Below are 27,993 nucleotides of genomic sequence, written 5' to 3'. Positions count from 1 at the left end.
AATGCAAATCTAGAATTAAAATTCAAATCTCCGCCGACCTCATCATTTTGTCATTATCATAACACAATCCCAAGCTCAAAATCCCATTGAGACTGCAACCATGTCTGATTTTACGTGGTAATATGGGAGAACACCAAAAGACAAATTTTTCAAGAACAAAAAAGCCAAAACCATATCTCATAATGACATAGTACGGTTTTCTAATCCCTAATGGATGAGTTTAACAAGCACATTCCTCTCACACAACTCTGCATCAAATATATTGGATCTGTGAAGTCAATTGCTCATGTATTTGTCTGAATTTGTCTTTAACCCTTTGTATCTGCAATTCCAAGGAAGAGTCAATCAACCATAAGCCTTAGGGTCTGATAGGAACCACTAGAAAATAAAAGAAAAGAAAAATGAGAATTTGACTATTATTAATCCCAAAAATAGTTAGGGAAAATGAGAAAATGATCAAATTCTCTTTTTCACTAACTATTTTTGGGAATAATAATGGTCAAATTCTCATTTTCATTTATTTTCCTTGGGGTTCCAAACAGACCCTTAGAAATGTAACTGGTAATAACAATTAGGAACAGCTCATACGTAAAGAAAAAGAAAGATATTTACCCGCTTGAGTTCAACCTCCAATTCTTTCTTTTTCTGTCCAAGTGAGTTCCTCAAATGAGTGATATTGAAAACATCATCCAAGTCATCGTTGAAAGCAGATTCTAGGTCTTCTCGGAGGAGAGCCGGTAACTTGTCAACCACAGGCATTAGGAGGAAGCAGTTGAACTACAAGATATGCAGCACAAGTTTAACAGCCCAATATGCTACTGTGGTTAATATGAACGTAACAGCAGCAAGACATGGAAAGGAAATTCCTTTATAGCAATATGAGTTTGAAACAAAATGTGTTGGAGAAGATGGGGTCAATGTGACACAAAGAAGTTCAAGAGAGCTCACTGAATGAAGTGGGAGCGTAAATGAGTTCAAAATGTCCGACCACCAGATAGAACACTAACAAGATGGACCAGGATCCCCTTTTTTTTTGGGTTCAATTGCTACTGGATGCAGAACAATACAAAGCAGAGATAAAGAATTATTATATGCCTTCATCCGAATAGCATTACTGTACTAACCACAAATTAAAATAAACCCAAACCTAGGGTTTTCTATTGCTTACAAGTAATAGGACCACTTTATACAATGTAACACTGGAGACTAACACTCTGCATGCTCCACTTCAAAGAAAAAGTAAAAGTAAGATGCAAGCCCATTTGGTTCACCTGTAATTCTTCTCTTTTAGTATGACTTACACCAATACACAGCAGTGTTCCACAAAACCTCATAATGTACCAATGAAACCAACCCAGCACCTTCATGTCTTACCTTGAGTGTTAGAAGTTGGGTCCAAGGCCCATCTCAATCTTTTTTTTTTTTTAAATGTCCATCTCAAAAATAATTAGCCAAGCTAGGAACACTCTTTGTCAATTAATAAATCCACGATCTCCCTGCACATGTAAGTTATCTTTCAAGAGTCCCAATACACATGGACAATCTGGGGTGAAAGCCCAAACCTGAGCACCTGCTCTAATCCACCATGTTAGAAGCTGGGTTTAAGGCCCATCTCAAAATGATAAGCCAAGTTAGGAACCTTTTTCACACCTAATAAACACAAGATCTTTCTATTCATATTTCCATGTGGGACAATTTTTTCCAACACTGATTCACTGAAAACCCTGACCCCTAATGCAAATTCCATAAACATTTTATTCCCATCCTTCAAGTGTGTGCATGCACATGCACGTGTGTGGAGAGAGAGGGAGAGAAAGAGAGAGAGAGAGAGAGAAAGCCCTCTTAATGTCATTCTACTGCTCATCATAAATATAATTTGTAAGCGCCCATTCTTCAAAAACATCATAGAACCCTACTAACCCTAAACCCTACATCACAGAATCCTCTTCACCAACTATCTTGTATCTATTGCAGAATAACTGAGCTGCTTCCAAAAGATGCTACACGCCTGGATGGTACATAAATCTCATGGTATAGTCAGCATCGTCTACCAACTATTTTGTAAAAATAAAATCAGCAAGCAAAAAGTGAAATAAGTATGATTTCTTAAAACTTAAGGGTGGCTGGCAATCCAGAAAACAATTAGACATCTGGTTGTAAATCTCTCTATTAATTCATCACAAGATGTATCTTTAGGTCATAAGCAGGAAATTCTAGATAGCCCTACGTCATATACACGATATGTTTTGAGTTCAATGTCACATGGGATGGATTTCATGTATGAGGTCTTGAGTTCAAGACTCACTGGGGCAAGGGAGTATGTTCATTTGATCAACATTCAAATAAAATTTACATGATTTGACCAAACTACCCCTTGTAATGTGCATGACTGAAACTTCGACTTATAACAAAACTCAACTTCTTCTACGTGATTTCCTCTTATGGCAATACCTACTATTTACATAATATTCTATATATGAATTTATGACTGTAAATAATTATAAACTACATCTGATACTTATAAAATATTTTAAAAAATTCCTAACCATCCTTATCCGCACAAAAGCCAATAAGCAAATTTGATCCAGGTTTGTAATAGTGTGCAGATTCAAGGCTGTCCCATATATTGGACGGTCGTAAATGAATTCTGATGCAACTAAGTCCAGCTCAACTCTAGCCCATATACAATCGATATGATGAGTTCAAAGTGGTCAGCGGTTCAAAATCCAAGCAAATCAGCAATAAACTTGAGTCATAATATCTTACATCAACTACTCAGGTGCATCTAAGCAAAAGTCACACAATAGCATCAACATTGTAGTCAGATGTACATCTTGAAAGTTCAAAATTACCTGGAATGTGCCAAAATTTTATTGGTTGATGATCCTATTCCATTTGCTGACATTTCATCAGCAATAACCTCTTATATTAAATAGAACCCGCATTTTCTGTGATGTAGGTCGCAGCAAAAATCCTACAACATTACTGACCAGTGACACTACCGGTCAGTGTCACTGATCAGCTTCACTACTAATACCTTTCCCCACATGCCGCTCTGAAATTAGTTGTCGCACGAAATCCAAAGCCTATTAAATATGCTGTTGGAGAGCATTCAACTAATATCCAGGAAGGTCCTCAGTTGGTGAAGCTTTTCATCTTGCTAGAGGGTAGAAAGCCATCTTGTATCAAGGGCTCTGGTGTCAAGGGCCCACATGTAGCAGGACTCAAGTTGGTTGCTTCAATGTATGGTTGGAAAGAGGCTTCCTAATTTTGGCTAGTCATTTTAGGTTAGATCTAGACTCAACTTCAGTGTCAGAGCATACCTATGCCCAGGTCAATCAAACTATTCTCCATTCCACAAGCCTAGTAGTCAAAGTAGGCAGGAAGCCATCTTTACAGGGCACTTGGGTGTCAAGGACCCATACATGCATACGACTCAAATTGATTGCTGTGACTTGGGTGAATAGTCCCACATTGTGGTGGCTTAGAAATCTAGAACTTATTTGTTGAAAGAGGTTTTCTAAATTTGGCTAGTGATTGTGCTATGGACCCTAACTGAACTTCAACATTGTCAAACCAAACCATGGAGATTCCTTCCAATGGAGGATCTAGCATAATGTAACCAGGAACTTCGTTTGTACTCTACCAAAACAAATATAAAATATAACAGATTAGCAAAAATCAGTACTGACCTTTAATTCTGTGGACACCAAAAAGTGTTCTCTTATACCATGGAAAATCTGTTGAACTAAAGCATACACAATTCTCTCTGATGAAGGAGCCAGCCTTCGGTTCCAAAGAGTGCTATCTAAGAGATCGACCAATCTAGTCTCAGTTGCTTGAACACCATCCTTTGTCTCATGCTTGTTATCACTGTTAGGTCCCAAAGCTGATTCATGAGAAGCACCCACAGTTGCAGAATGCCCACTTGGAGAGGATTGTTGTGCTCCAGTAGATGAATCAAAGAATTGACGTAATCCAGTTCGATTCTGCAGATTTGGTTTTCAAAAGCATTGATAAATGTAGACACTTCGAGTAATCACAAAATGCCGAAAATGATTAAAGATCTCACCTTATTATGAAGGGACCATGTGACATAACGTGTGGTGCTCAATAAATCCTCCATGCATCTGAAACAGAAAAAGAGGGTTCACCATTTGTTTTTGGCAAATTTGTTCTGGAAGTAGCCTATAGCATTTTAATGTTGATATTTTTAAAAAGAAGATAATAGAGTAGATGTAAACTCTGATAAAAGAACAGCTCGTGACTCATGAATGAGTTTTTTCAGATGTAGACATGGAGAGGGGCATTATTTCATCATAGCATATTTCCATATCTTAGAATCACATATATGATAGAAAAAGAATAGATGGGGGCACATATAAATCAAGAAAAAGTACTAACTTTTCCCGGCATGCCCGTTCAGTAGATTCTGCAAAATTGTTGAAAGCTGTCTCTACACGTCTTAGAAACACATCATGGCCACTTAGGTACTCACCATCTTTCTGTTGGAAAAAAGCAGTTTCATAAAGCATTTGAAAGCTTTAATAGGAAGAAAGAGCAAGCAACTAGAATGCCTAAGAGTAACTGAAACCAACACGTCATTAAAAACGAGAGATTCATACCTGCAGAAGATACATAGAGATGGGAAGTAGCCTCTTTAATATGTGTAGCAATCTAAAGCCCAACTGCAGCAAGAAAACTGTGTTCATTACTCTTTAGATTCCAAAGAACAAAGACAGACCATCATAATCTTAAATTGATAATAAAAGCTGCTGAAAAACAAGTACAGGGTATTTTGGTCATTTTACCTTGTCGTTATTAATATTTCTTGATGTAATCTTGTTCTATTTGTCAAACTATGTCTTGGACCAAATTTCATGTAAAGAAAACACGTAAAATAGGAGATATAGAGAATTAGGGTTTTCACTTAAACAAGGGCATTTTTGTAGTTTTACTTTCCCTCTCTTAATAAATTTCTCACTTTCATAAAAAAGGGGCATTTTACACATTTTTGTAAATTGTACTCAACCCTGATTATAAATAGAGGTTGGGGGACGTGCAGGTCCCCCAACGCAGTCACTTCCCCAAGCTCTCCTCTCCATTATCTCTCCATCTCATTCTCTCTCTTCAACCCTCTTTCTTCTTAACTTTTTCATGGTATCAGAGCAATAGATCACGTTTAGGAAGACTTTTAGTCAAGTTTTTCTTTCTTTTGAAGCAAACATCTACATAAAGGAAGGATCTTTCTCCAGTTTTTCGGCTACTAGTTAGTAAAAATCCAATTTTTCCTCCTTTTCTCTCTACCATAACCCTAGGGTTACTGGTCCTATTGTTCTAAGAACAGATTCTGATGTTCTAAACTGCCAAAAGTGGCTTTTTTATGTTGATCTAGAAGCCTGTGCCAAATTCCAGATCTATCACTGCTGATGACATCTGCTGACATCAACCCTAGAGCAGCTCTCAATGCACTGTACCTTCTGAATTTGATCCCTATGTTGGATTTTTTGGATTTCTTGACCTGCGCACAACATCTATCTTCCCTAACTGCGATTTTACATGGCGGGGGCCCACTTAAGCTAGTTGATTTGGAATTTTTTGGAAGGTTTATTTGATCTATTTGGTATTCTTATATATTTGATATGGCTGATTCTGGTGAGGTTTTCATTCCATCAAAGTAATCATATAATTCGGATGGTAAACATAGTATTACTATCACCTCTGAAAAGTTGAATGGAGATAATTACCTGACTTGGTCCAAATTTGTTATAATGCACTTAAGGGAAAGAAAAAACTGAAATTTATTAGGGATGACCCTCCTATCCCTCAGGATGATGATTGGGAGGCTGAAGACAGTCAAGTGATGATTTGGATTGTCAACAGCATAGAATCTAATATCAAGAGCCAAGTTATGAATTTTGAAACTGCCAAAGCCATGTGGCCATCTTCGGAAGCTCTTTATGTACAAGAAAGTCATCTTTCTAGGATTTATGAACTATATACAGATTTCTTTGGCTTAAAAAGGGTAATAGAACTATGACAGACTATTATAGTTTTTTTCTATGTATTTGGCAATAAATTAATGTTTTTCATCCGCTTACTACGTATGAAAGGGAACTCCGAAAACAGCAAAGTCAACTTTTTGTGGCATAAAATTTAGATGGTTTGGGTGCTGAATTTGACAACATAAATGCACAAATTCTGGCCTCGGATGAGATACCTAACCTCTCAACTACCTTAACAGAATACAGAGAGCTAGGAAAATATACCAAAGTGTGTGAAGCTACTGCCCTTAATACATCAGCCACAACATCCGATTCCACTGATACATCCAAGGGACGCACAAGGACTAGCAGAGGCAGAGATAATTCAAGCATAAGACGAGGCGAAGGAGATGGTCAATCTGAGCGCAAGGGTGTTCACTGTGGACGCACTAATCATTACTCAAACAGATGTTGAATAAAGTTTGAGAAGACTGCATGGGTAAATGCTATTACACACGAAGGTACAACCCCAGGGTCTGAAACTACAATCCCACCAGGTGCTCCATATGAATTACAAAAATTAATCTAACAACAGCAACAGATCTCACAACGTATGGCACAACTATTTATTCCTTCTACATCCTTGGCACATACGACTCCCCCCACAGGTATGTTTGTACTCTCAGTGTCTCATTCCACATCTTGGGTCCTTGATTCCAATGCCACAAAACACATGTCATGTATATCCTCACTATTTTCTGACTTAAAAGAGTTTGTTCTCGTATGTTAACCTTGTTGATGGGTCAGTTTCACCAGAACAGGCAATAGGAAGTGTTACTCCTGCTCCTTTTCTTTCCCCTCAATGTGCATTGTTAGTTCCAAATTTTCCCTTAAATCTATCGTCCGTCAATCAAGTGGCTAAGTCCATGAATTGTTTTCTAACCTTTTATCCTACTCATTGTGTCTTTCAGGATATTGTGACAAGGAAGATGATTGGTTCCGACTGTGAGAGAGGGGGGCTATACTATCTGGATAGGCAAAACCTAGACAATACTTTGCATGCACTACACACAACTGATTCAATAGTTCCAAATAGGGGTGGCATCGAATCGAGCCAAGCCCGAACCTGCCTATGTTCGAGCTGGGCCCAGCCCACCCTCGAGCCTAAAATTGTAATCGAGCTCGAGCCCAATAATTTTAACCGAGTTCGAGCTCCAACCTACATTTAAAACTTTGCATAAAAAATATGTCTCAATTTGGGTACTGAATTATATAGGCCTTAGAGGTTTATCCGCTCGAAGTGCCAAGTAAGGTCCATTCACCCATGACAGGAGAATTTTCACCTTCCGATCATTATAATTGTCTCCATTGAGAGGAATAATATAGGAGGAATCAAAATTTGGAAAAATTAAAGTTTGAACAACTTCAAAATAAAAACCAACCTTACTAAAACATGCAATGAAGCCAAATATCAAATATTTACCCAAGTAAATAAATCCAAACAAATAAATCAACATGTCATTATAATCTTTATTATGGGCTTAGATTATAACACATGAGCGATTTATATCACTTTATTATGGGATCAAAATATGTCTGTAAAAGAATTTTCTAGGCCAGTAGGCAACTAGATTTTTTTTTTTTTTTTTTTTGAAATATTTTTATCTCATCCTGATTAATCACTTAAATATGACATTTTATCCAGTGTAGTTAAATTATTATATCTTCATGATTAATCACATTTTCTATGTCATTAATTTTATGTGACTAAGCTTAATGTCACTAGAAATTTTCATGATTAAGAATGTTGTGGCTATTACTCAATTATTCAAATATAAACAAAAATATGACACCAAAATAATTGACAAATTGATGCCAATTAATTTCTTATATTTAGGTCAACAAAAGATATGCATAAAATCGTAAATAAAAATCTTCATAAGATAAAAATTATCATAAATATGTGTTTATATATATATATATATATATATATACATGTAAAATTATTTAATTCATATGAACTAAATGAGAAATGGCATAAAAAACAAATATCTTGATTTTATAGTAATTCTAATATCCATTAAATGTATCCAACAATAAAACTTAAAGTGAGATGGCCTGGAGGATATTTTCCAAAAATTTAAGTTGAGGGGGTGGGTCCAAATCCCACACTCAACAAAAAAAAATTCTAAGGATTACTAAGTCCGACCAACTCAGTTGCACGGTTTTGGAACGGATGAGTCGCATCCAACTCAGTCCGAACCCTAGAGGTCATCTTCAACCTCTAGCCACACGCAGAGAGCAACGCCCTGCGCCAGCCTCCGACACCACCTCGATGTCAACGCACCCAGCGTCGACCTTGGCATTGTTCCAACATGTCGCAGAGCCAAGAACGCACAATGGAGGCTCCACCGCTGGAGGCCTCAACGAAATCCAATGGCTATTCACCCAGAAAGGTTTTTCTTCGTTCCTAAAGAATCCGAACAGGTCCAAGTCCAACCTCTAGTTGCAAATAATAGCAAACGGAAATTTCCTCCACCAAATTTGAACCCATACCCCTTTTTTGTTCATCCCCATTGCTCACCATCTCTTCTGTCATGATGCACGGTAGACGACGTGCAGGGAAATCTGCGAGTTATTCTTCTGTTGTAGGTTTTCTTATTCTTCTGAAAGGTGCATCCATCAAAAATTCGGGACGGAAAGGTTTCACGTCCGGTCCCGACTTCCGACTATTTAAGTAAACAAGCCGGTTCGCGAGCTCGTGAACCGAACCAAGCTTCGTGCGGGTTCGGCTTGTTTACTTAAATGAGTCAAAAACCCAATCTTGAATTCGATTCGAGATTGGGTTTATTCGAATCGGACAGAGCCGGAACCTAGCCAAGCTCGAGCTATTCGCGAACCGGCTCGGTTCGATGCCACCCCTAGTTCCAAACTTTCCTTCTAGTATTACTTTTCAGTGCGAATCATATCAACTAGGCAAGCATCACCGGAAGCTCCTTTCCTATTTCATCTCATAAGACAAGTAAAATTTTTAAGTTTGTCCACTTAGATGTCTTGGGTCCTTGTCATGTAACTAATCAGTTTGATCATAAGTATTTTATTTCATTTATTGATGATTTTAGTAAATGTACTTGGATTTATCTCATACAAGAAAATTTTGAAGTGTTTGATGTATTTCAACTATTTTATGATGAAATAAAGAATCAGTTTGCAACTTCTATCCATATCTTGCATACAGACAATGTCTTGAGTTTATGAACCATAAATTTTACTCTTTTTGTCAATCACAAGGAATCATTCATCAAACTTCTTGTGTATTCACTCCATAACAAAATGGAGTTGTTGAACGCAAGAATCGTGACTTACTTGACGTAGCTCACACTATATTAATTCATATGAACGTACCTAGAGCAATTATTAGATACTACAAGAGCTCACAAAGAAAACCCTAGAAATTGTCTTTTCTAAGCATCAGAACAACCCTGTTTTAAATGGTGGTTGGCTTGTTGTTTATGTTTAATCCAGACACGAAAAAGGAAGGGAAATCCAGCTTGCAAACTACAAAGAGGAGTTTCCAACAACAAGGTGCTGCCAGGAAACTCCTTTTGCCAACTGATATGAGAAACAAGAATCTCTTCACATGAAAGATATTTGTGCTTGGTCCCAAACAAAATATGTGTGTACTCGTGAAAAACCAAAAGTGGAACACGTAGCACCAAGGTGAAGTAGGTAGCAGTGACTTAGAATGACTACTCAGGTTAGGTAGGATTAAATGGAATAGCAGTGTGAAACCAGATATTGCTTTGTCTGCAAAGTAGTAATTAAATTTCCATTTTGATGTTACAAGTTCCAAAACAGGGGAAGGAAAGTTATGGTGGTAAAGTATATATAATTCAATTCCACAAGTGTTCTTCCTAACCAATACTAATTTTGTAGATAACCTTAGCATGTCAAGTACAGTCATATGCATGGCAAGGACCAACCTCGATGCTTTTCAAAATGGCATCAAAAAAAGAAAAGAAAAAAAAAGGTTATTTGTATTTCCAGTCTTTTGAAAGTACTTGAAACCTAATTCAATCAAGCTCCTGACCTCTTCATAATTTAAGGTGACATTTCTTTGTGTGGTGTTAACAAAGTTATCTTTAATCACTTTATATAAACACCAAATATAAATAACTTTCATCTCAAAGTTATAGATAATGCCTCTTACTCACTTGATGCAGAAAAGGCTCAAATGTATCACGGGCCTTGGTCACAGCGATCACACATGCAGTCCTAAATTACCAAAATTTTAGACTGAATTACTTTACATTGCTTGAAACTTGTAAATTGAAAATGTACACTAATCTAAAGTATAACCAAACATTTTCAATCTAAAGTACAGTCATGCATATAAAATAATACATACCTAGAATAGTTTGTACCATCATGAATATCTTCAACTCCACATGCATTTACTATCTCTTCCCTTGTAATTGGTGGGCACTTAATTCCTCCAACAACAAACCGAAACTCGGCCATTGCACGATGATACTGTGCACCTCCATACAAGCGCATTCCAGCATTCTTTGCACAATAGAATCCATCAGTAATTACGTAGGAGGTAGCAAGTTGAATGATTCAATTAAGAATCTTTATAAAGGACCCCCACTCTCAAAAATTATTTGATCAGCTTAACATAATCACAAGCCACAAAAACTTACAGGGATGAACTTGTGTGGGAATTGAAGACCATCATTACTTATGAATGCACCACCATTTAGTCTTTCATCTTGCAGAGTTTCCCCTATAACAATCCAGAAAGGAAGGAAAGAATAGAACTCCACATTTGGCTTCCTAGATCTTGTATCGATGAGATAACTACATTATATCACAATTGGATGTAAACAAGTAACAAGTAGATGGCCATACCAAATTTATCAGGGGGCGCCACAACTGTTCCTCTCAATAGCAATGAAAGCTGAAGAAAACACAAAAAATGCATGAATGAAAATTTGACAAAAAGATATTAAAATCTAAGGCTTCATCTTAGTATTGAAAACTATTCAAAATAACCTGATTTTTAAAATTAAAACTTTAGTTTTATTTCATGAGATTGTTAGGAACCAAGTTCGAGTAGAGTGGGGACAAGATCATATAGACCAACATGGGGTGGGCAGAGTAGGGTAAAGATAAGTTCAGGCCGACCAAGAGAGTCAGCCCCTGTGTTGGCTCAGTACAGGTAGAGTCAAAATAGGTGAGTTTGCTTAAGATTGACAAGAAGTCCTCAAGCATTATGAGTCCAGTATAGCTGGCGTCTAAGGGTAGTTTAGGAATTAAGGAAGTAAGAAACCCTAGAATTAGTAGGGTCTGTAACTTGTAATGAGTTCAGTTGTCATGACAAGCAAAAACAGATCTTCCTTATGAAGTTCTCACTCTGCGGAAGATTTGAGGCAGTTTGCCTTCCAATAAGTGTGCTTTATCTCCCCTCCCCCTTCTTACCCACATCCACCATCCTTCTCTCTACCATCTATCTCCATCCTTCTCTCGACAAGTAAACCTTAGCCATCACGCATTACCCTCTTCATTCAAATTCCCTATGAGAATTTCACAAAATCCATTTTCCACCCATCTTTTACTCACAGCTTCTCCAAACCCAAACCAATCACCTACTCTTTCTTGATCTCACCTTCCTTTCTTCTCCTCTTGATGCCAAGTCCTTTTCCTACTCAATTCTCAACCTATGTAACTCCTGCTCTCTCCATCCCCTACTCATCATCTACTTTCCGTTGCCCTCCTACTCTCTCTTGAACAGATGTATCTCACCCTTACTAACGCACAAGTCCCTTTCCTATTCTACCTAGTAAGTTCACGCCAACTCCTCTCCCACCTACTCTCTACCTTTTACGTCCTATAAACCCTAGTTTTCCCTCTCAGCATTGTCGATTCACACCTCTTTCCATCCCCTCCCTTGACGACCACAAGAATTTAACACTCCGCCAACCAAACCTTACTGTCTCCCATCTCTCTCAACTAGTCCATATCGCAACTCAAGTAAAATTCTTCTCTTAACTCTCATCCACAATCACTCAGGGATTCAAGACCCTCTTTGCAAGCCAACACACAGCCTCTATTCAACCAAGAATGTATCGGAATGCTCCAATAAATAAAAAACCTTAGTCAAGAATGAATCGCGAAATGTGCAAGCCTTCTCCTTCAGCTTTACTTCATCCAAATCACTGCAAAATTACAAAACAAGGAAGGTATCATCAATATCAGAAACATACCTATGGACCATTTTTCTTCATATCCACAATTTAATACCTGTAGTCATATTCATGAATCCAAAAGCAGCAAAAAAAACTTAACTAGAACAAAGATCCTGACTAGTTTTCTAAGATAATAACAAATGGATCAATTTAATCTGTGTTCTAAAGATAGAGGTAAATAGAGACAAAAACGATTTTTTGTTTTTTTGGCATAGGATAAAACAGGATTTTGAGAGAGTTAAATGGAACTGCATGGATTATGCTGAAGAAACAGAAAACCTGCCAAAATGCCTGTCCATCTTTTCCAAAAATATGTTAAAAACTGTAGAATTCTGAAAAAAGATGTTAAAGAGATGAAAAAAGGAAGAAGAAAAAAAAAAAAGAGAGAAAACTGCATTGAGAGGACGAGCTCATATGGGGTCAAAGACCGACCCCCAACAGCTAACACCTTTTATTAAGTAATAATTGCACAAAGAGACGAAAAAAGGCCCCTAGCCCAACATATACAGGGAAAGACATGAAATACACACACCACAGACACACCATTACTCTATGACACTTGTATAACCTAGAAATGATAATTTTTATATATTAAATTACCAAAATACCCTCAACTTCAACACTCCCTCTCAAGCTAGAACATAAATATCATGAAGGCCTAGTTTGTTATAGAACATCACAAACTCACACCTCCCAAGTGGCTTGGTAAAGATATCACCTAGCTGATCGGCAAACCTCACATAAGGGATAATGATCCTGCCACTCATCACTGCATTTGGAATGAAATGACAATCAACCTCTACGTGTTCCATCCTCTCACAAAACATAGGAATGAAGATAGTAGCCTGGTTGTCACATCTCATACCATGGGAACCTAAATGTCAACACTAAATTCCCCTAACACAATTCCTGCCCACATAATCTCGCTAGCTATATGAGTCGTTGCTTTATACTCTACTTCAGTACTAGAATAACCACAACTGTCTATTTCTTACTTTTCCAGCTTACTAAATTACAACCAATAAAGATACAATATCTGGATGAAAACTTCCAATCTAACTTAGACCCGGTGTAGTCAGCATCAGAGTATCCTTTAACATCAATATGACCATGAGCATATGAAGTCCCTTACCAGGCACTCCTTTCGAATACTTTGAAATTATTTGTGCAACCAAGAACAAAACTTCCCCAAACTTTTCACAAACCGACTCACAACTCCTACATAAGAAATGTCAGGCTTTGTCACTATACCATTTTTTTTTTTTTGAGAAATTTGTCACTATATCATACAAAAACTTTCCAACTAACCTCCTATACTTTGTCTTTTCCCTCACTAAAGGATTCTAGTCATCATAGATATTATAATTAACCTCCAGTGGAGTATCTGCAGGTTTAGCTATAAGCCATATTCTTGTAGAAAATCCATAACATCCGTTGTGATAAAGCAATGTCATCCTTGCCCCAAACCACTTCTATGCCAAGAAAATATCTTAGTCATCCAAAATTCTTTGTCCAAAAATGATTTCCAAATGATACTTCACTTCCTCAATCAACCTTGCCCTCCCAGAGATCACTATATCACCCATATAAACAATCAGTACCACCACACAGAATGAAGGTCAAAGAACAAAGAGACAATGATCATGGTGACTACGAGCAAAGCCAAAAGAAGTGACCCCTCTACAAAATTTATCAAACCATGCCCTCGGACTTTGCTTGAAACCATAAATTGTCTTATGTAAACTACACACCTTACCGATGTCCCTCAAGCAACATATCTAAGGGCTTGCTCCATGTATACCTTCTTGAAGATCACCATATAAGAAGGTATTCTTAATATAGAATTGATAGAGAGGCCACCCCTTTAGTCATGGCCATAGAAACCAATATATGAACAAAATTCAACCGTGTTAAAGGAGAGAAGGTATCAAAGAAATCCACTCGATATGTCTATGTATACCCTTTGGCATCAAACCTTGCTTTGATCATCCATCAACCATCAGCATTATACTTCACTATATACACCCATCTACACCCAACAGTAGTTGCATCGAAGAGAGGATCACATACGCTCCATGTACCTCTGGAAACTAATGTCGTCATTTCTTCAATCATGACAACTTTCCACTTCGAACAGTTCAAGGCTCCTACACTATTTTAGGAATAGAAATACAAGATAGGGAAGTAATAAAGGTCTTAAAAAAAGGTGTGAGAAATCATCGAAACACTTATACAGAGATAGGATACGTGGTACAATGTTGAACTCCCTTCTGGAGAGCAATTTAAGGTCTAAGTATGTCTCATCAAAACTAGTAGGCATCGATGGAGTTGATGAGGGAGGAACTGTGACCGAATATCTGGCTATGTAGAGGAATGGGCTCCTAAGAGGACAAATCATATCACTCAAAAGCATCTTCATGATCATCACAATACAATCTGCTTTCGAGCACATTCTCAGAAAGGTTACATCAGCAAAGACATACATTTTTTACACTTGGGATCACAGCGCTTGTAACCTTTTTGTGTTCTAGATCCTTGAAAAATGCAAAAGACGCATTTGATAGATTTTTTAAAAGAGTTCATCCACAGAAGGACCAACAATATGTACAAAAGCAGACAACCAATAATTTGTGGACATAAATCAAACAATTTACTCTAGCCCATGAGGAGTACTATGATCACTTTTTGAGAAAGTGAGGATTTTATTAAACCAAAAACAAAGCAAACCAGATTAGGCAGGCTTCCATCTAACAAGAGGGGACTACTATGATCACTTAACACAAGATGGCACGAGATTAATTAAATAACACATGGTAAGGACAGCATTGCCCCAATAAGGTTTGGGAACATTCATTCAAACATACTAGCCCTACCAACCTCAAGTAAATGACGATTTTTCAATTCAGCTACCCCATTTTCTTGGGTGATGTAGGTACAAGATGCTTGATACAAAATGCCATTATAGAGCAACAAATCAAGAAACCTTTATTGAAAAACTCAAGACCACTATTTGTATGCAAAATTTTGAGAGAAGCACCAAAGACATTCTTTAATTCACTCTAAAATTCCAATACTACATCAAACACTTCAAATTTCTCCTTAGGAGATACACCCATATGACACAAATCTAATATTTAATAAATGACAAAAAATATTTGAAACCAAAGACACAAGGGACCCTATAAGGACCCCATAAATCAGGTGGATTGATTCAAAGACATGATTACTGTAATGATTCTTGGAAGGAAAAGACACCCTATGATGCTTCTCAAGCTAATAGGCCTCACAATCGAAGGACAACTTGGAAGGAGAAGAAGGAATGAGATAATGATCTTAGAAAATGAGGGATGTCCTAATTGAAGATGCCATTGGTATGGAGAAGCCTTCAGTGGAAAGTCATTGTCCAGCTACACTTGTGGCGCCTCCAAGTAGTACAACTTGTCACGTTTACATCCCCTCAAATCATTCTCTTCGTCCTCAAGTTCAGAAAAATACAACCAAAAGGAGAAAAAGTCATGGAACAATTAAGAGACAGTTAATTGACTCAAGGACAACAAGTTAAGAGGGAATTTAGGAACATATAAACTTGAAGAGAACAAGAGATTAGGGGCAACATGCATCACACCCTCCCCCTTAACACTAAATGTAGAACTATTAGCTAATATAACAGATCAATGAAGTGTACACTCAATCAAAGACAAAAAATGGGATGACATACCTGACATGTGGGTCGAGGCACTCGAATTAATGTTCCAACTAGAAGAAGAGGACACATGAAAGGCAATCATACCTGGACTAGCTGAAGTGGTATTAGCAATAAAAGGAAGAGTCAGGCATAGAACTACCAGAAGAGAACAAATGGCCTAACTTTTTCACAGATTGCTGAATTGGAGACTAAATCAAAGTTGCAGATTCAATTTCACCAATGTTGCCATCTTCTAGGGCCTTTGGCACCCTTGAACTTGATTTCTTAGAAATCTGACTTGATCTTCCACACTAAATACACTTCCCATCACCACATCCTCTACCACGACTAACCCCCTCTCGTCCCCTACCTCGTCCACCACCACTTCCCCCTATCCTCTGCCACCTTCTTTTCAATGCATTAGAGAGGCAGTGTTAAGAGCAAACAAATCACTAAATTTAAATCCTTGGTCTCCAACAGAAACAACTGCACCTTTAGCCCGTAAAACTCTCGAGAAGGCTTCTCTAACGTCAAGACATCATCATTATCCAAGAACTGGGTATAAATAGTGTTAAGTTGGGTTCAAGACCCATCCCAAAATGACTAGCCAACTTAGGAAACCTCTTTTCCAGCTAATAAACTCAAGATCTTTGTACTCAGTAATCCATGTAGGACTATTCCTTAACACTCTCCCTCACGTGTAGACCCTCTTTTGTGGCTCTACAAGTGGATAATTTAGGAGTAGGCAGTTAGGTGTAGCCCTTCTTTTGTGGCTCTACAAGTGGATAGTTTTTAGCTGTAGGCCCTCTTTTGTGACTCTACAAGTAGATATTTTTTAGGTGGAGGCCCACATATGAGTACCTACTCTAATACCATGTTAAGTTGGGTCCAAGGCCCATCCCAAAATGACTAGCCAACTTAGGAAGCCTCTTTTCTAACTAATAAACTCAAGATCTTTGTACTCAATAATCCATGTGGGACTATTTCTTAACAAATAGCATCATCCCAAACCATGTAAAAAATGAGCCACCTTCATCTGGTTTTATTCTTCCTAAGTTTCTCAGCATTAGTAGTAAAAGATGATATACATTAATCTCTTGCAACACCACATACATCTCTCCAAAGTACTCGGTAACAATCCTACTCCCACGCATCATATGATGATAAGGACAATACAATTGAATAGAGAGCCTCTAAAGTATTCTTCATTCCCTTTGCAGTCTTATAAGTCATAATTTTTTAGAGCTAATATGGGGCTCCATACTATTAGTCAGCCATGTCATAACTTGATACTTCTCAGACTCCCAATCATCATCCATAGGATATGATGGATTCTCCCTTAAAAATTTCAATTTCTTTTTGGCACCAAGGACATATTAACAACATTGGGACCACACACAAAATTACAACCATCATTCGGTTTGTCAAAGTTCAGGGGTATTTTAGTCTTTTTATGTGTACACACAACCCCTCGTAAGTTATTTAGTTCAGGTTAAGTGATAGGGTGTCATTGGTTATCTTTTATTTCAGTTCTTTGCTTTAGCTTTTTATCTAAAAGAGTCTTAATTGCACTTTGTTGGGTTTTTGTATCTGCACAGCTTTGGAAAAGTGTGTTTTTTTATGTGCTAGTTGTGATTGAGTACTAGTTAGTGCTGTTTGACATCTAAGGATTAATGGAAGGACTGTTTTCAAGTACTTGATTTCTGTGGTTAAGAGTTGGTGAACTAATTTCTTAGCCAAGGCTTCAGATTGGCTGCCGCACTCATCCTGGAGCCAGTTTTGTGTCTGTGCAGTGTTTAAAACTTTCTATTATCTGTTTTGCGTGTGGCAGTTGTTGAGATCTGCATAATGGCTGATCAAAGTGAAATAGTTATCCCTGCTAAGCACTCAAAAAGTTAGAAAGTAAATATTCTACATCAATTCAGATTGCCACCGTCAAAACTAAACCATTTGAATTATGTGTGTTGATCTAATTTTGTCTAGATGTACCTTGGGGCTAAATGGAATTTTAAATATCTTAGGGATGAGCCTCCAAGACTAATGAATGATGATCGGTAATCAGATTTTATCAAATGATGACTGGGAATCAGATAATTAGTAAATGATGACTTGGCTAGTAAATGGTGTGGAGCCTAAGATTGGTTATAAGATTATGAGTTACAAACTACCAAAGGAATGTGGAAGACCGAGTCCTTCTATTCCCATCAGAGTAACCTGTCAGGAGTTCATGAATTGTATTCTCAACCTCATACTCTGATGCACGGAAGTAAGAATGTGTCTGACAACTTTGTGAGATGCAGGTTGTTCTTCAAGAAATTAGCATCTACCATCCTTTTACTATTGATGAAGAAGTTTTAAAAAGAAAAAATCAGATACAGGTTTCTCGATTCTTATATGATTTAGGACCAGCATACGATGCTATAATAGCTCAATTATTGGCAGATAATGTGCACCTACTTTGGAAAAGGCTTTGTCCAGAGTTCCAAGGGATGAAGGTGCAGTTACTTCCAGTGATAAGGATTCTTGTTAGAAAATCAATTGAAGGCCAATGTGTCCAGGATTTACATTTTCTTATTTTACATGTTTAGTGGTGTCCCTAGTCTTATTTCATATAATTTGAGTGAGTATGTAGGGAGATATAAGGATTTAAGTGTTTTTAAGTGTATAGGGGTATTTCTATAATTTGTGCTGAAATCAGTTATAAAAATGCTGGGGGTCGAGCATGACCCCCAATGAGAGTCATTCCAGAAGTCTCTTTTTCTCTCTTCCCTTTCTCCTTCTCCCTCTCAGTTCCTCTCTCTATACTCCTCAATTCTATACTTTTTCAGTTCTAAATCAGCTAATGGGTCCGCTATGAATTCTGCACCCACACACAACAAAAACAAAAGTGTCAGAGGAGGTGGTGGTGGAAGCGGTGGTCAAGGCCAAGGAAGAGATGGGGCTAGTCATGGTAGAGGTCGAGGAGATAGGAGATGCATCCATTAGTAGCAGAACTTACCACCTATCAGTTGGATGTTGGGAGATATTTGGGAAGCCCATTGGGCAATTCTAGTGTTGCAGATGTTCCAGAAAGTACTGGTGATAATGATGACTCAAATCCAGCAGTAAGTTCAAAAATTAGGACAGAAGTCTTCTTCTTCTAGTTCTAATCCTCCTTCCATTGCCAGCACCACTCTAGCTACTTCAGGTATGTCTATTTTACATGTTTCTTCCTCTTCTAGTTGGATCATTAATTCAGGTACTTCAGCACATGTCAGGTACGGATCATTAATTCCCATTTTTTGTCCTTGACTGCATCTCCTCATCATAAATCAGTTGTGTTAGCTAATGGTTCCACTTCTAGTTCTCAGGAGGAGGGTGTGGTTCAGGCCACATCTAGTCCGTCTTTGTCGTTTGTTTTATGTGCTCCCAAATTTCCTATCAATCTATTATTTGTATGTCAATTGACAAAGACCATAAACTGCATTGTAATATCTTCTCCCTCTGGTTGAGTTTTTAAGACTTCAAGATGATTGGTGGGAACAATAATGTGGTGTGTTTTACTACCATGAAGGATCACATATAACTAATCCACTTCATGCAAAACATTATCCATATCAGTGGCATCGTCGACTTGGACATCCATTTCCAACTAAGATTAGCTCTTTTGTTCCTTCTTCTCCTTCAGAGTTATCATTCAATTGTGAACCTTGTTGCTCAAAGAAACACCATAGGGCATTATTTCCATCTAGTCGACGTAAAAGTAGTCATGTCTTTGAGTTAGTTCATTCTAATGTGTACAATAATAGGGTACCTAGTGTTTTCAGCTCAAGTATTTCTTGTCTTTTATTGATGATTAAAGTCATGTCATGTAAATGTATCTCCTCAAGGAGAAATCTGAAGTGTTTGATGTACTTTTGAAATTTTACAATAAAATAAAGAATTTGTTTGTTGTTTCTCTCAAAATCCTGAATATTAACAATGGACTCGAGTTTGTCAATAAGAATTTTTCTACTTTTTTTCTACCCATAGTATTTTGCATCAAACATCTTGTTTGTAGACCCCACAACAAAATGAGGTCACTAAACTTAAAGCTCGTCATTTGCTCAATGCTACTAGGACTCTTATGTTTTACATAAAATTTCCTAAATTTTACTAGGGGGATGCCTGCCCTCCTCCATGTTGAGCGGTAGCATCTCTATTCAGATTCTTCAACCTAAGGGAATCTTGTTTGATACTTGTCTTTAGGTGCTTGGATATACATGTTTCATCACATGGTTGAGTCCTCGGTTGACAAACTTGCTCCTAAACCGTTCAAGTGTGTATTTTTTGGGGAATCCATAACATCAAAAAGGATAAAAGTGCTAAGACCCTAACACCAAAGGGTTATATATTTTTGTAGATATCTCCTTTTTTAGCATGTTCCTTATGTTATAGCCACCTCAGAGTTTGTCTTACCTTCCTCGGTCAGTCTGAGTACTCTTCTTCCTGTTCCAGTAATGAATGCACCTAGGATGTGCCATTGCGACAAGTGAAGTCCACTAAATTTTTTTCACAGGTATATCAACGCAAAAAGCATAATTCTATAGATGATCACGGTGTGATAAGACAGAATACAGAAGATTGATCAGCAAGCTTCTCTATGCCACAATGACCACAGCTGACATTCCTTAGCAGTTGGTGTGGTCAATCAGTTAATGGAAAATCCTAAAGGTCTCATTTCTTGACTACAGAAAGGATTTTGAAGTATCTAAACGGAGCTCCAAGTCCAGGACTTCTCTATAACTCTCATGGGCACATTAAGTAACGGGGTACTCAGATGCTAATTATGCTGGGTGGAAGCTTGATAGGAAGTCTACATTAGGATACAACAAATTTCTAGGTGGCAACCTTCTGAACAACCAATATATGTGGGCTAAAATTGTGTTAGTGGAGTTAGGTATTGAAGTTCCAAGGCCTATGGTAATGGGATGTGATAACTAGGTTATTATCTTCATTGCAAACAACCATGCATTTCATGAGAAGATAGGGTACCTGTGGTCCTTCTAAGTTATTTGATTCCAATTAAGTGATAGGGTGTTAATATTCGTAGTTTATTTCAGTTATTCACTACTTCAACTAACTTTTTATGTAAAGGAGTGTTAGAGGTGCAGCTTAATCATCTTATGTAATATTTATTTAAAGCACTTAATATAAAACGGGTTAGTGGACAGCTTCTGGACCCCTAACGAGGTACTGGACAGATCGCACCTTTCTCTCTGCTCTCTCCTTCTATCTTTTCCTCTTCTCTTCTTCCAAATTCTTCTTTACAGAATTTCACATAGTTCAACCGAGGTGATCTGATAGAAGTAGTATCCTTACTTTCTGACTTTTCTGAAGTCTTAGCTGGAGTTATAACTTCACCTTGACCTGCCATAGATTAATTTCTCACAGGAAACAGTACTAGACAGCAATATTATGGATTTAGCCACAATATAGGCTTGCACAAATCACTTCCAAACTTCCAGATTTATGTGCCTCTACTAATATATGTGCTGGAATAACATCAAACAGTATAAGGGCACCAATAACTAGTAACAGCCACCTGGAATTACTCCTAAAAACACACTTTTGCAACTTGATCACCTCTAATCCTCACTAAGTTACCAAAAACACAAAAAAGGAGCAATCTTGAACCCTCTGCAGACACTCAAACCTTCCAGAGAGTAGTAACAAACCCTTAAAAAGGGTCGCACATTAAATTAACTGCTTTATGTAGCCGACACAGCCATGAACCCATAAGTTCAGGCACAAAAAAGAGGAAAGGACTAACCTTGAAGGCAAATCAGAAGAAAAAATTGAAGCTTCCCCCAGGGATAAGCACATGCAGTAGATAGGAGAACTAAGCATGAAACAAGCTCTCTTCTTGGATGTAATGCTCTAATGCCATTTAAAATTCTGAAATAAGAAGTTAAAGAGACGTTGAAGGAGAAGAAGAGAGAGAATGTTGTGTTCAGAGGAGCAGCTCGTTAGGGATCAATGTTCAACTCCTCACACCTTATATTAAATCACTTGAGTAATAATTACACAAAGAGATAAAAATGCCCCTCTAGCCCAGCATTCACAACCTCTAATGAGAACAGGAAAAGATAGGAAACAAAGACACCACTCACACACTATTACACTATGACAATCTAGAGGAGACAATTTACATATATGAAATTACCAAATACCCTAAACTTCAAAAAAAAAAAAAATTTAAGGTTTCTGTTTATCTGTTAATCCATACTAAAAAACATAGACACACCTGAATTCCAGAGTAATTTCTTGAAGCTTTCTTGTTGTGCCCCTATGCTCCTGCTCAAGAAGTGGAACAACTAGTGGAACATTCTCCATGTACCTGGTGCTCCAAAATTTTAAACTATTAAGTGTCCTTTGAAGACAATAGAACTGGCAGAAACAACTTCGTAAGTATTTCCAGGTACCTTTTCAGTAGTAACTTTTCCAAAAATGATCTAAGTTTGCTGACCCCAATTCTGCTCCTTTCATCCTCTGACAAAGATCGACCTAACTTCTCTTCCAAATATGTAATATCTTCAACCTCTCTCAAGGAAATAGCCTGACACAGATCACAAAAGAAAAAAGAACAGGATAAGATTTTTTTATTAAATAGTGATCAGGATGAAAATACAAAAATGCTTTATTGAATTGGTTTGTTTAAAGTTTTATTACCTGTATTACCAGAAGTCAAGAGGTACTAAATTGGGGGTAATATTGTAATTGTGTACTGTTTCTTAAGTTTTACTTCAAATAAGGTGTTTTCGTCAATTAAGTGAGGCATTCAGGAGTTGTTATAGTAACGGATTTTAGACATTATATGATAATCTGCACTTTTTTTTTTTTTTGAAATGATGCTGATTTTTATTAATACAAAAGCTCAAAAAGCGCAAATTACAAAGGAGGGAACCCTTCCCATACAATGAGAGATTGCTAGGAAATTCCGAATTTTGCCAATTTATCAGCCAAAGAGTTGGCTGATCTAGGAATGAGATTCCAATTACAATGCATAAAAGATACAATGTCACCAATACTGTCAGTTATGGGCCAGTGGCGCCAAGGGGGGAGGTTGGAATACCAACTAATAACCGTCTTCGAGTCTCCTTCAATGATTAACTTGCCATAGAGAGTAAGGTGAATTGTTTTCCTAATCTCATTGATTACACAACAATAAGATTGTTCTTCTCCTCTCTAGTTTGACGCCAACTTCAGGTTTCAGAATTTTCACACTTTACATCAGACAATAAAAGAACCCAAAATAGATGCTTTCATAAGCTTAGGGCGAAGCTGAGTCTTCCAGACAATCAAATGGATGGGTGGTTCACTAGGAGCTTCTGAAGTTGTTACCAACAAGTATCTAACAGATATAATATACTATTCCCATTCAGCTTTTCTGAGATTCACTTTTTTTTTCCTCTGAATGATTGTTCAGATTGCCACCAATGCTTGGGCAAATAAAAAACGTTGCAGGATACAACCTCGTAGGAATTGAAAATGCATATGACAGAGAGTGAATGACGATAAGAAAGAGTTTCAGAGCCAGTGTCTTGTTGGACCCACAGTGATAAAGAAGAGAACGACCATTCCTAGGTAACTCTTCCTTGGCATATCTGTTGTCAGGCAACTGAAGGGCAATTACTTCTGAATATGATGCTTCATTCTAGGCGCTAAGGCAGTTAACTGGCCCATGGTTCAAACTTCTTTTGCAATAGACAATAATTCCATGCCTATGATACATTTGCCTATGGCATTTACCAGCCATAACATGATGCTCTATTGTGGTACATTAAGCAAGCAGTGCCAAGGCTCTCATGAAACGATTAAACATTAAGCCTTATCTGAATTACAGAAGAGGTCAAATTAAATTTGGAGACAAAAATTTCAAACTCTTAGTTTCAGGTGGACTAAAATGACATGACTTCCAGAGATTCCTTTGATTAACAGAATTAAATTCCAATCAACTAAGATAATTTCATGTAAGAATCAGAAGAAACCATATGCTTGCACTCCTTGTTAAGTTCAGGCCCAATTTCATGTTATGACTAGCCAATTAGGAGGTATATTTCCAACATCATAAACCAGTAGCATCCCAAGCGATTGCCAGATGTGAGACTTTTTACCAATGCTAACAGTCCCTCTCATGTCCAGGTCTAATAGAACAAACAAACAAATGGTCCCGCAACATGGACTGCACAGATAGGGCACAAAGTAGACAACAACATGAGCTTGGCTCAAACCTAGATCAGATACTATGTTAAAATTGTTGAATAGTTTACATCAGGCGTAATATTGCTCTTTCACATCATGGATAGTTAGGAATCTCAGTTTTCTCATATGCCCCTCTCCATATACAAGCTGATTATGTCCCTGAATATCTATTTAAAGAATAGCTGTTTTTGTAATTAAGAAGAGAGGGTTATTTCACTAATTTCATATTAATAACTTACATACCAGGGGAAGTTAGGGGTTGAATTTGAACCATGATCTAAAGCCCCCTCTTCTTGCAGCAACTTCTTCTTTTGTCCTCTCTTATTCTTCTTATCTTCTCTTCATTCTTTCTTCTTTAAAACTTCAGATTTTACTCTTCTACAAAATTCAGGTCCAGTTTCATCCTAAAATGACAACACACTTAAGAGGCTTATTGCCCTGCCTTCCTGAGTGACAGAATGCCAAGTTATTTCAAGATGAGGGATTTCATACCAGGGCCACTACTATTTTTCAAGCATTACAACAATTAACATCAGCCATCGGTTCATGTACTGAAATGCTTGGCCCTAATCGACCAATACCTTGGTTTATCTAATAAAAAGGATGCCATCTCCAGTCATTCAACAAGAAAAGAAAACAATGATCAAAAGATCAGAATCTCAGATACAAAATAGCAAAATTAACAACTTACAAGCTCTTTTTTTTATTAATGTAATCATCTGCCAATTAGAGCCTCTTGATATATGCAAGGAATTCCAAGTATGTCCACTTTAATGAAGAAACAAACATACTATCTGAGTAATACTTAATCCATGCTCAAAGCTTCATACCCACCAATTTAAAGAACAAGATGAAGGGAGGAAAAAGAAAGTAGTGAAAACAAATGACAAATCCACCAGCCTAAGAGCAACAAGGAAAGAACCAGGCTCTATTGCCACTAGAAACCCACTCTTCCAGATAATCAGAAACCCCTACGCAGAAATAGAACCATTACAGGGCACATTCTTCTTTGACTTTGGTTTTTCTTTTTTTCTTGAATCAAAAAATTGTAATTATTAACCCAGGAAAAAAAAAACAACATATACCTGTTTAAACTCATCATTTGATCTGTAAACAGATTCATCACCTGAACCCACTCTTCCAGATGGCACAGATGTAAAGAAGGGTGAATCACCCAATATGCATCCATCCAGCGTACAAGCAGGTGGTCTCAAAAAGACTTCCACATCTGAAGACCGTGCAAACTGGGGTATTTTTGTATCAAGTTTTGTTGACACCACAACAGTCCTTGACAACTCAGGATCAATCTACAATGATATAGGACAACATTGAAAACCCATTCAAACGTCACTAGTTTGATTCTTTGATTTATTAATAGCCAAGCGAAAAAGAAAATTAAAAAATTGAAAAAATATCTGAAAAAAAATTACACATACTTGCATCACTACTCTGCGAGTAGTAGCATTGCTCCAATCACTGCAATCTTCAAGGCATAATATGATCAACTCTTTGAGCTCCATTTTAGCTCGAACAAGAGCTTCCACAACACGAGCTTGTCCCTGAAAGTGAAGAACAGCTAAACAACTGCAGAATAGTCTCAGGAACACAAGATTAAAAATAAAAGCAATGAGTATATGACCACTGTATATAGTGCAAACTCTATACATACAAAGAGCATGGAAGGAGAGTCAACAACGGGGATGACTCACCAGTAAAACCCTATTTTTCCTAGCTGGTGCTGGAGCAATAAGGCCTGGCATGTCAATTATTGTAAGATTTGGACAGTATTTATAATCTATCCTAATGATTATCTCCTTTGCAGAAAACTGACAAGTTTCACGTTCAAGCCTCATGTTTTCAGCTTCAATGAAACCCTGCAGTCAACAATAGATAAATACCTTGAATTTGTGCATCCATTACCAATTAGGAGGAAATAAAGCATGAAATAGTACCATGTCAAATTATCAGACATATCTTTAGCAATTGAGCAAAGTAACAGAGTTGAGAAAATAATTTACTCTCTATCTCATTCGTAGAACTGGAGGCCATTTTAACAGCACTGAGCCATTCATTGAGAACTGCTCCAGCTCTAGTCATTCAGGGTAAGCTGATAAAGAGAAATGGACCCGCTGATGTGGAGATAAAACAATTGAAAATCTTACCAAGGGCATGGAAGTCGAGAAACGGGCCATAAGAGGATTCTCTATGTGGCTTTGACGTGGACCAATATCTGTGTCTGATCTTTCTATGCCATAAACGCATGCATACTATCTGTAATATTTTGCTTGTTGCTCTTATTGAAAAGATCGAAGGACAGAAAAGGCAATCCTAACTTGAACGCATTATCTCATTAATAATAAAGACATTTTAGCATACAAAATGTTCCAATCCAGCAAAAGCGCCTCTTGTTAGCTGTAAGTTGAGAAGCATGTCAATTCTAGGCAGGGAAATGTCATCTCGAGAAGATAGAAAGCACCTGAAATCAACAAGTTTTACCAGTGCTTCTCACATAGGAATGTAGAGTATAATTTTAAGTTCCGAGGAGAACGAGTATGTTCAAATTTTTTAAATAGATTTATAATCAATTTTAAATTGATATATTTAAAATGGCTAACTGTTCCTCCAAAAATGAGATTCAAAAACAGGAAATGAACGTAAAACAAATTCTAGCATAACTTTTGTCTTTAGAACAAGAACGAAGAACAGCGGAGAGAGTCTCGTAACTTGAATTTCTTCTAGGGACATGTGCTGGGCAATGGGGGGATCCACCTCGGAGACGAGGTTGCACCGAGGGCTCTCGCATACAGGGTCGTAATTCATGTGGAGAGTGATGGGTCGGCGGGTCTTTGTCCCGCCACCGACGTGGTTGAATTGGAAGCCCATAAGGGCCTCAACGAGGGCGCTCTTGCCGTCAGTCTGGTGGCCGACCACGAGCACCGCTGGCGCGTCAAACGGCGTATCAAATTGCTGAGCAAGCGCGTGTAATTCGTTGTACGCCTCGTAGAGTTTCTCCTGAGGAAAGGTGAGTTCGTCGGAGCCGTGCATTTGTACAATTTTCTCTTCCTCCAGCCAAAATGCCGACAATGAGAAACCGAATGCGCAGTGTGTAAGGGAGAGTGCTATACTCACTGTTGAAGTTGCAGAAGAGACAGGCTGGAGAGTGCGTTCAGCAGTTTACGCGGATGGTAATTGAATGGCGGCCAAATATCGTCTTTGATTTTGAAGGCAGCATACGCCAAAATGGTGTGGTCATCTACGAACTAGCTAGAACTGCTGGTTTTCCTGTAAAAATTGTCTTTTACGGCCCCATTTGCCACTGGCTGTAAATATATATCAATGGAAAAATGAAAAATATTTTTTTCTGATTATAAGCATTTCATAAATTTTAATTTAAAATCTTAGTAGTAACTCTGGTAAAAATTACCTAAAGAATCAATAAGGTTTAAAATAATTATTAATATAATCCTTAGAGAAATTCCAAAAAAAATTATGATGTATATCATTAAATCATTTGGAATTATAATTGAAAATTTATTATATATAATTATAATATAAAATATAAAAAAATATTTTTATATTATTTTTTGTTTTAAAATATAATTGTTAATATTTTATAATATTTATAGATTTTAAAAATATCAATAAGCCAGTGATTTTACATAACACACAGGATAGGAAAAAAAAAAAGAAAGAAAAGCAAAGAGGACCGAGGAGTGATTGTAAGTATGAAAACACAAAGAAGACTTCAAAAATTCAAGTTTATGAGCCTGATCTGTAAAGTTTCTCATCTGATTTGGTCTCCATGCAGGAGCTTATTTATTGCCTTTAGATGGTCTAACAACTAGGTTGGAAC

At 37.4% G+C, this 27,993-nt stretch overlaps 1 protein-coding gene across 1 annotated transcript; it reads right to left on the bottom strand.

The window, feature by feature from the left end:
- Positions 1–15: 15 nt before the first annotated feature.
- On the bottom strand, positions 16–27,320 carry LOC137945458 (dynamin-like protein ARC5). The gene is made up of 17 exons (XM_068791356.1): positions 26,865–27,320; positions 25,850–26,014; positions 25,577–25,699; positions 25,226–25,447; positions 22,361–22,494; positions 22,183–22,275; positions 12,139–12,202; positions 10,896–10,944; positions 10,688–10,770; positions 10,393–10,550; positions 10,199–10,259; positions 4,626–4,688; positions 4,405–4,505; positions 4,073–4,130; positions 3,693–3,989; positions 613–777; positions 16–322 (listed from the first exon to the last, which is right to left on the bottom strand). The coding sequence occupies exons 1-17, from the start codon at positions 27,183–27,185 to the stop codon at positions 254–256; spliced, it is 2,226 nt and encodes a 741-aa protein (XP_068647457.1). The 5' UTR covers positions 27,186–27,320; the 3' UTR covers positions 16–253.
- Between the last annotated feature and the right edge of the window lie 673 nt (positions 27,321–27,993).

The sequence above is a fragment of the Aristolochia californica genome, unplaced genomic scaffold (genome assembly GCF_029961685.1).
Source record: "Aristolochia californica isolate CCGP_79_NKW_82.1479 unplaced genomic scaffold, dmAriCali1.0.hap1 SCAF_12, whole genome shotgun sequence".
Classification (NCBI taxonomy): Eukaryota; Viridiplantae; Streptophyta; class Magnoliopsida; order Piperales; family Aristolochiaceae; genus Aristolochia; species Aristolochia californica.
This window is presented reverse-complemented; position numbering and strand designations above follow the sequence as displayed.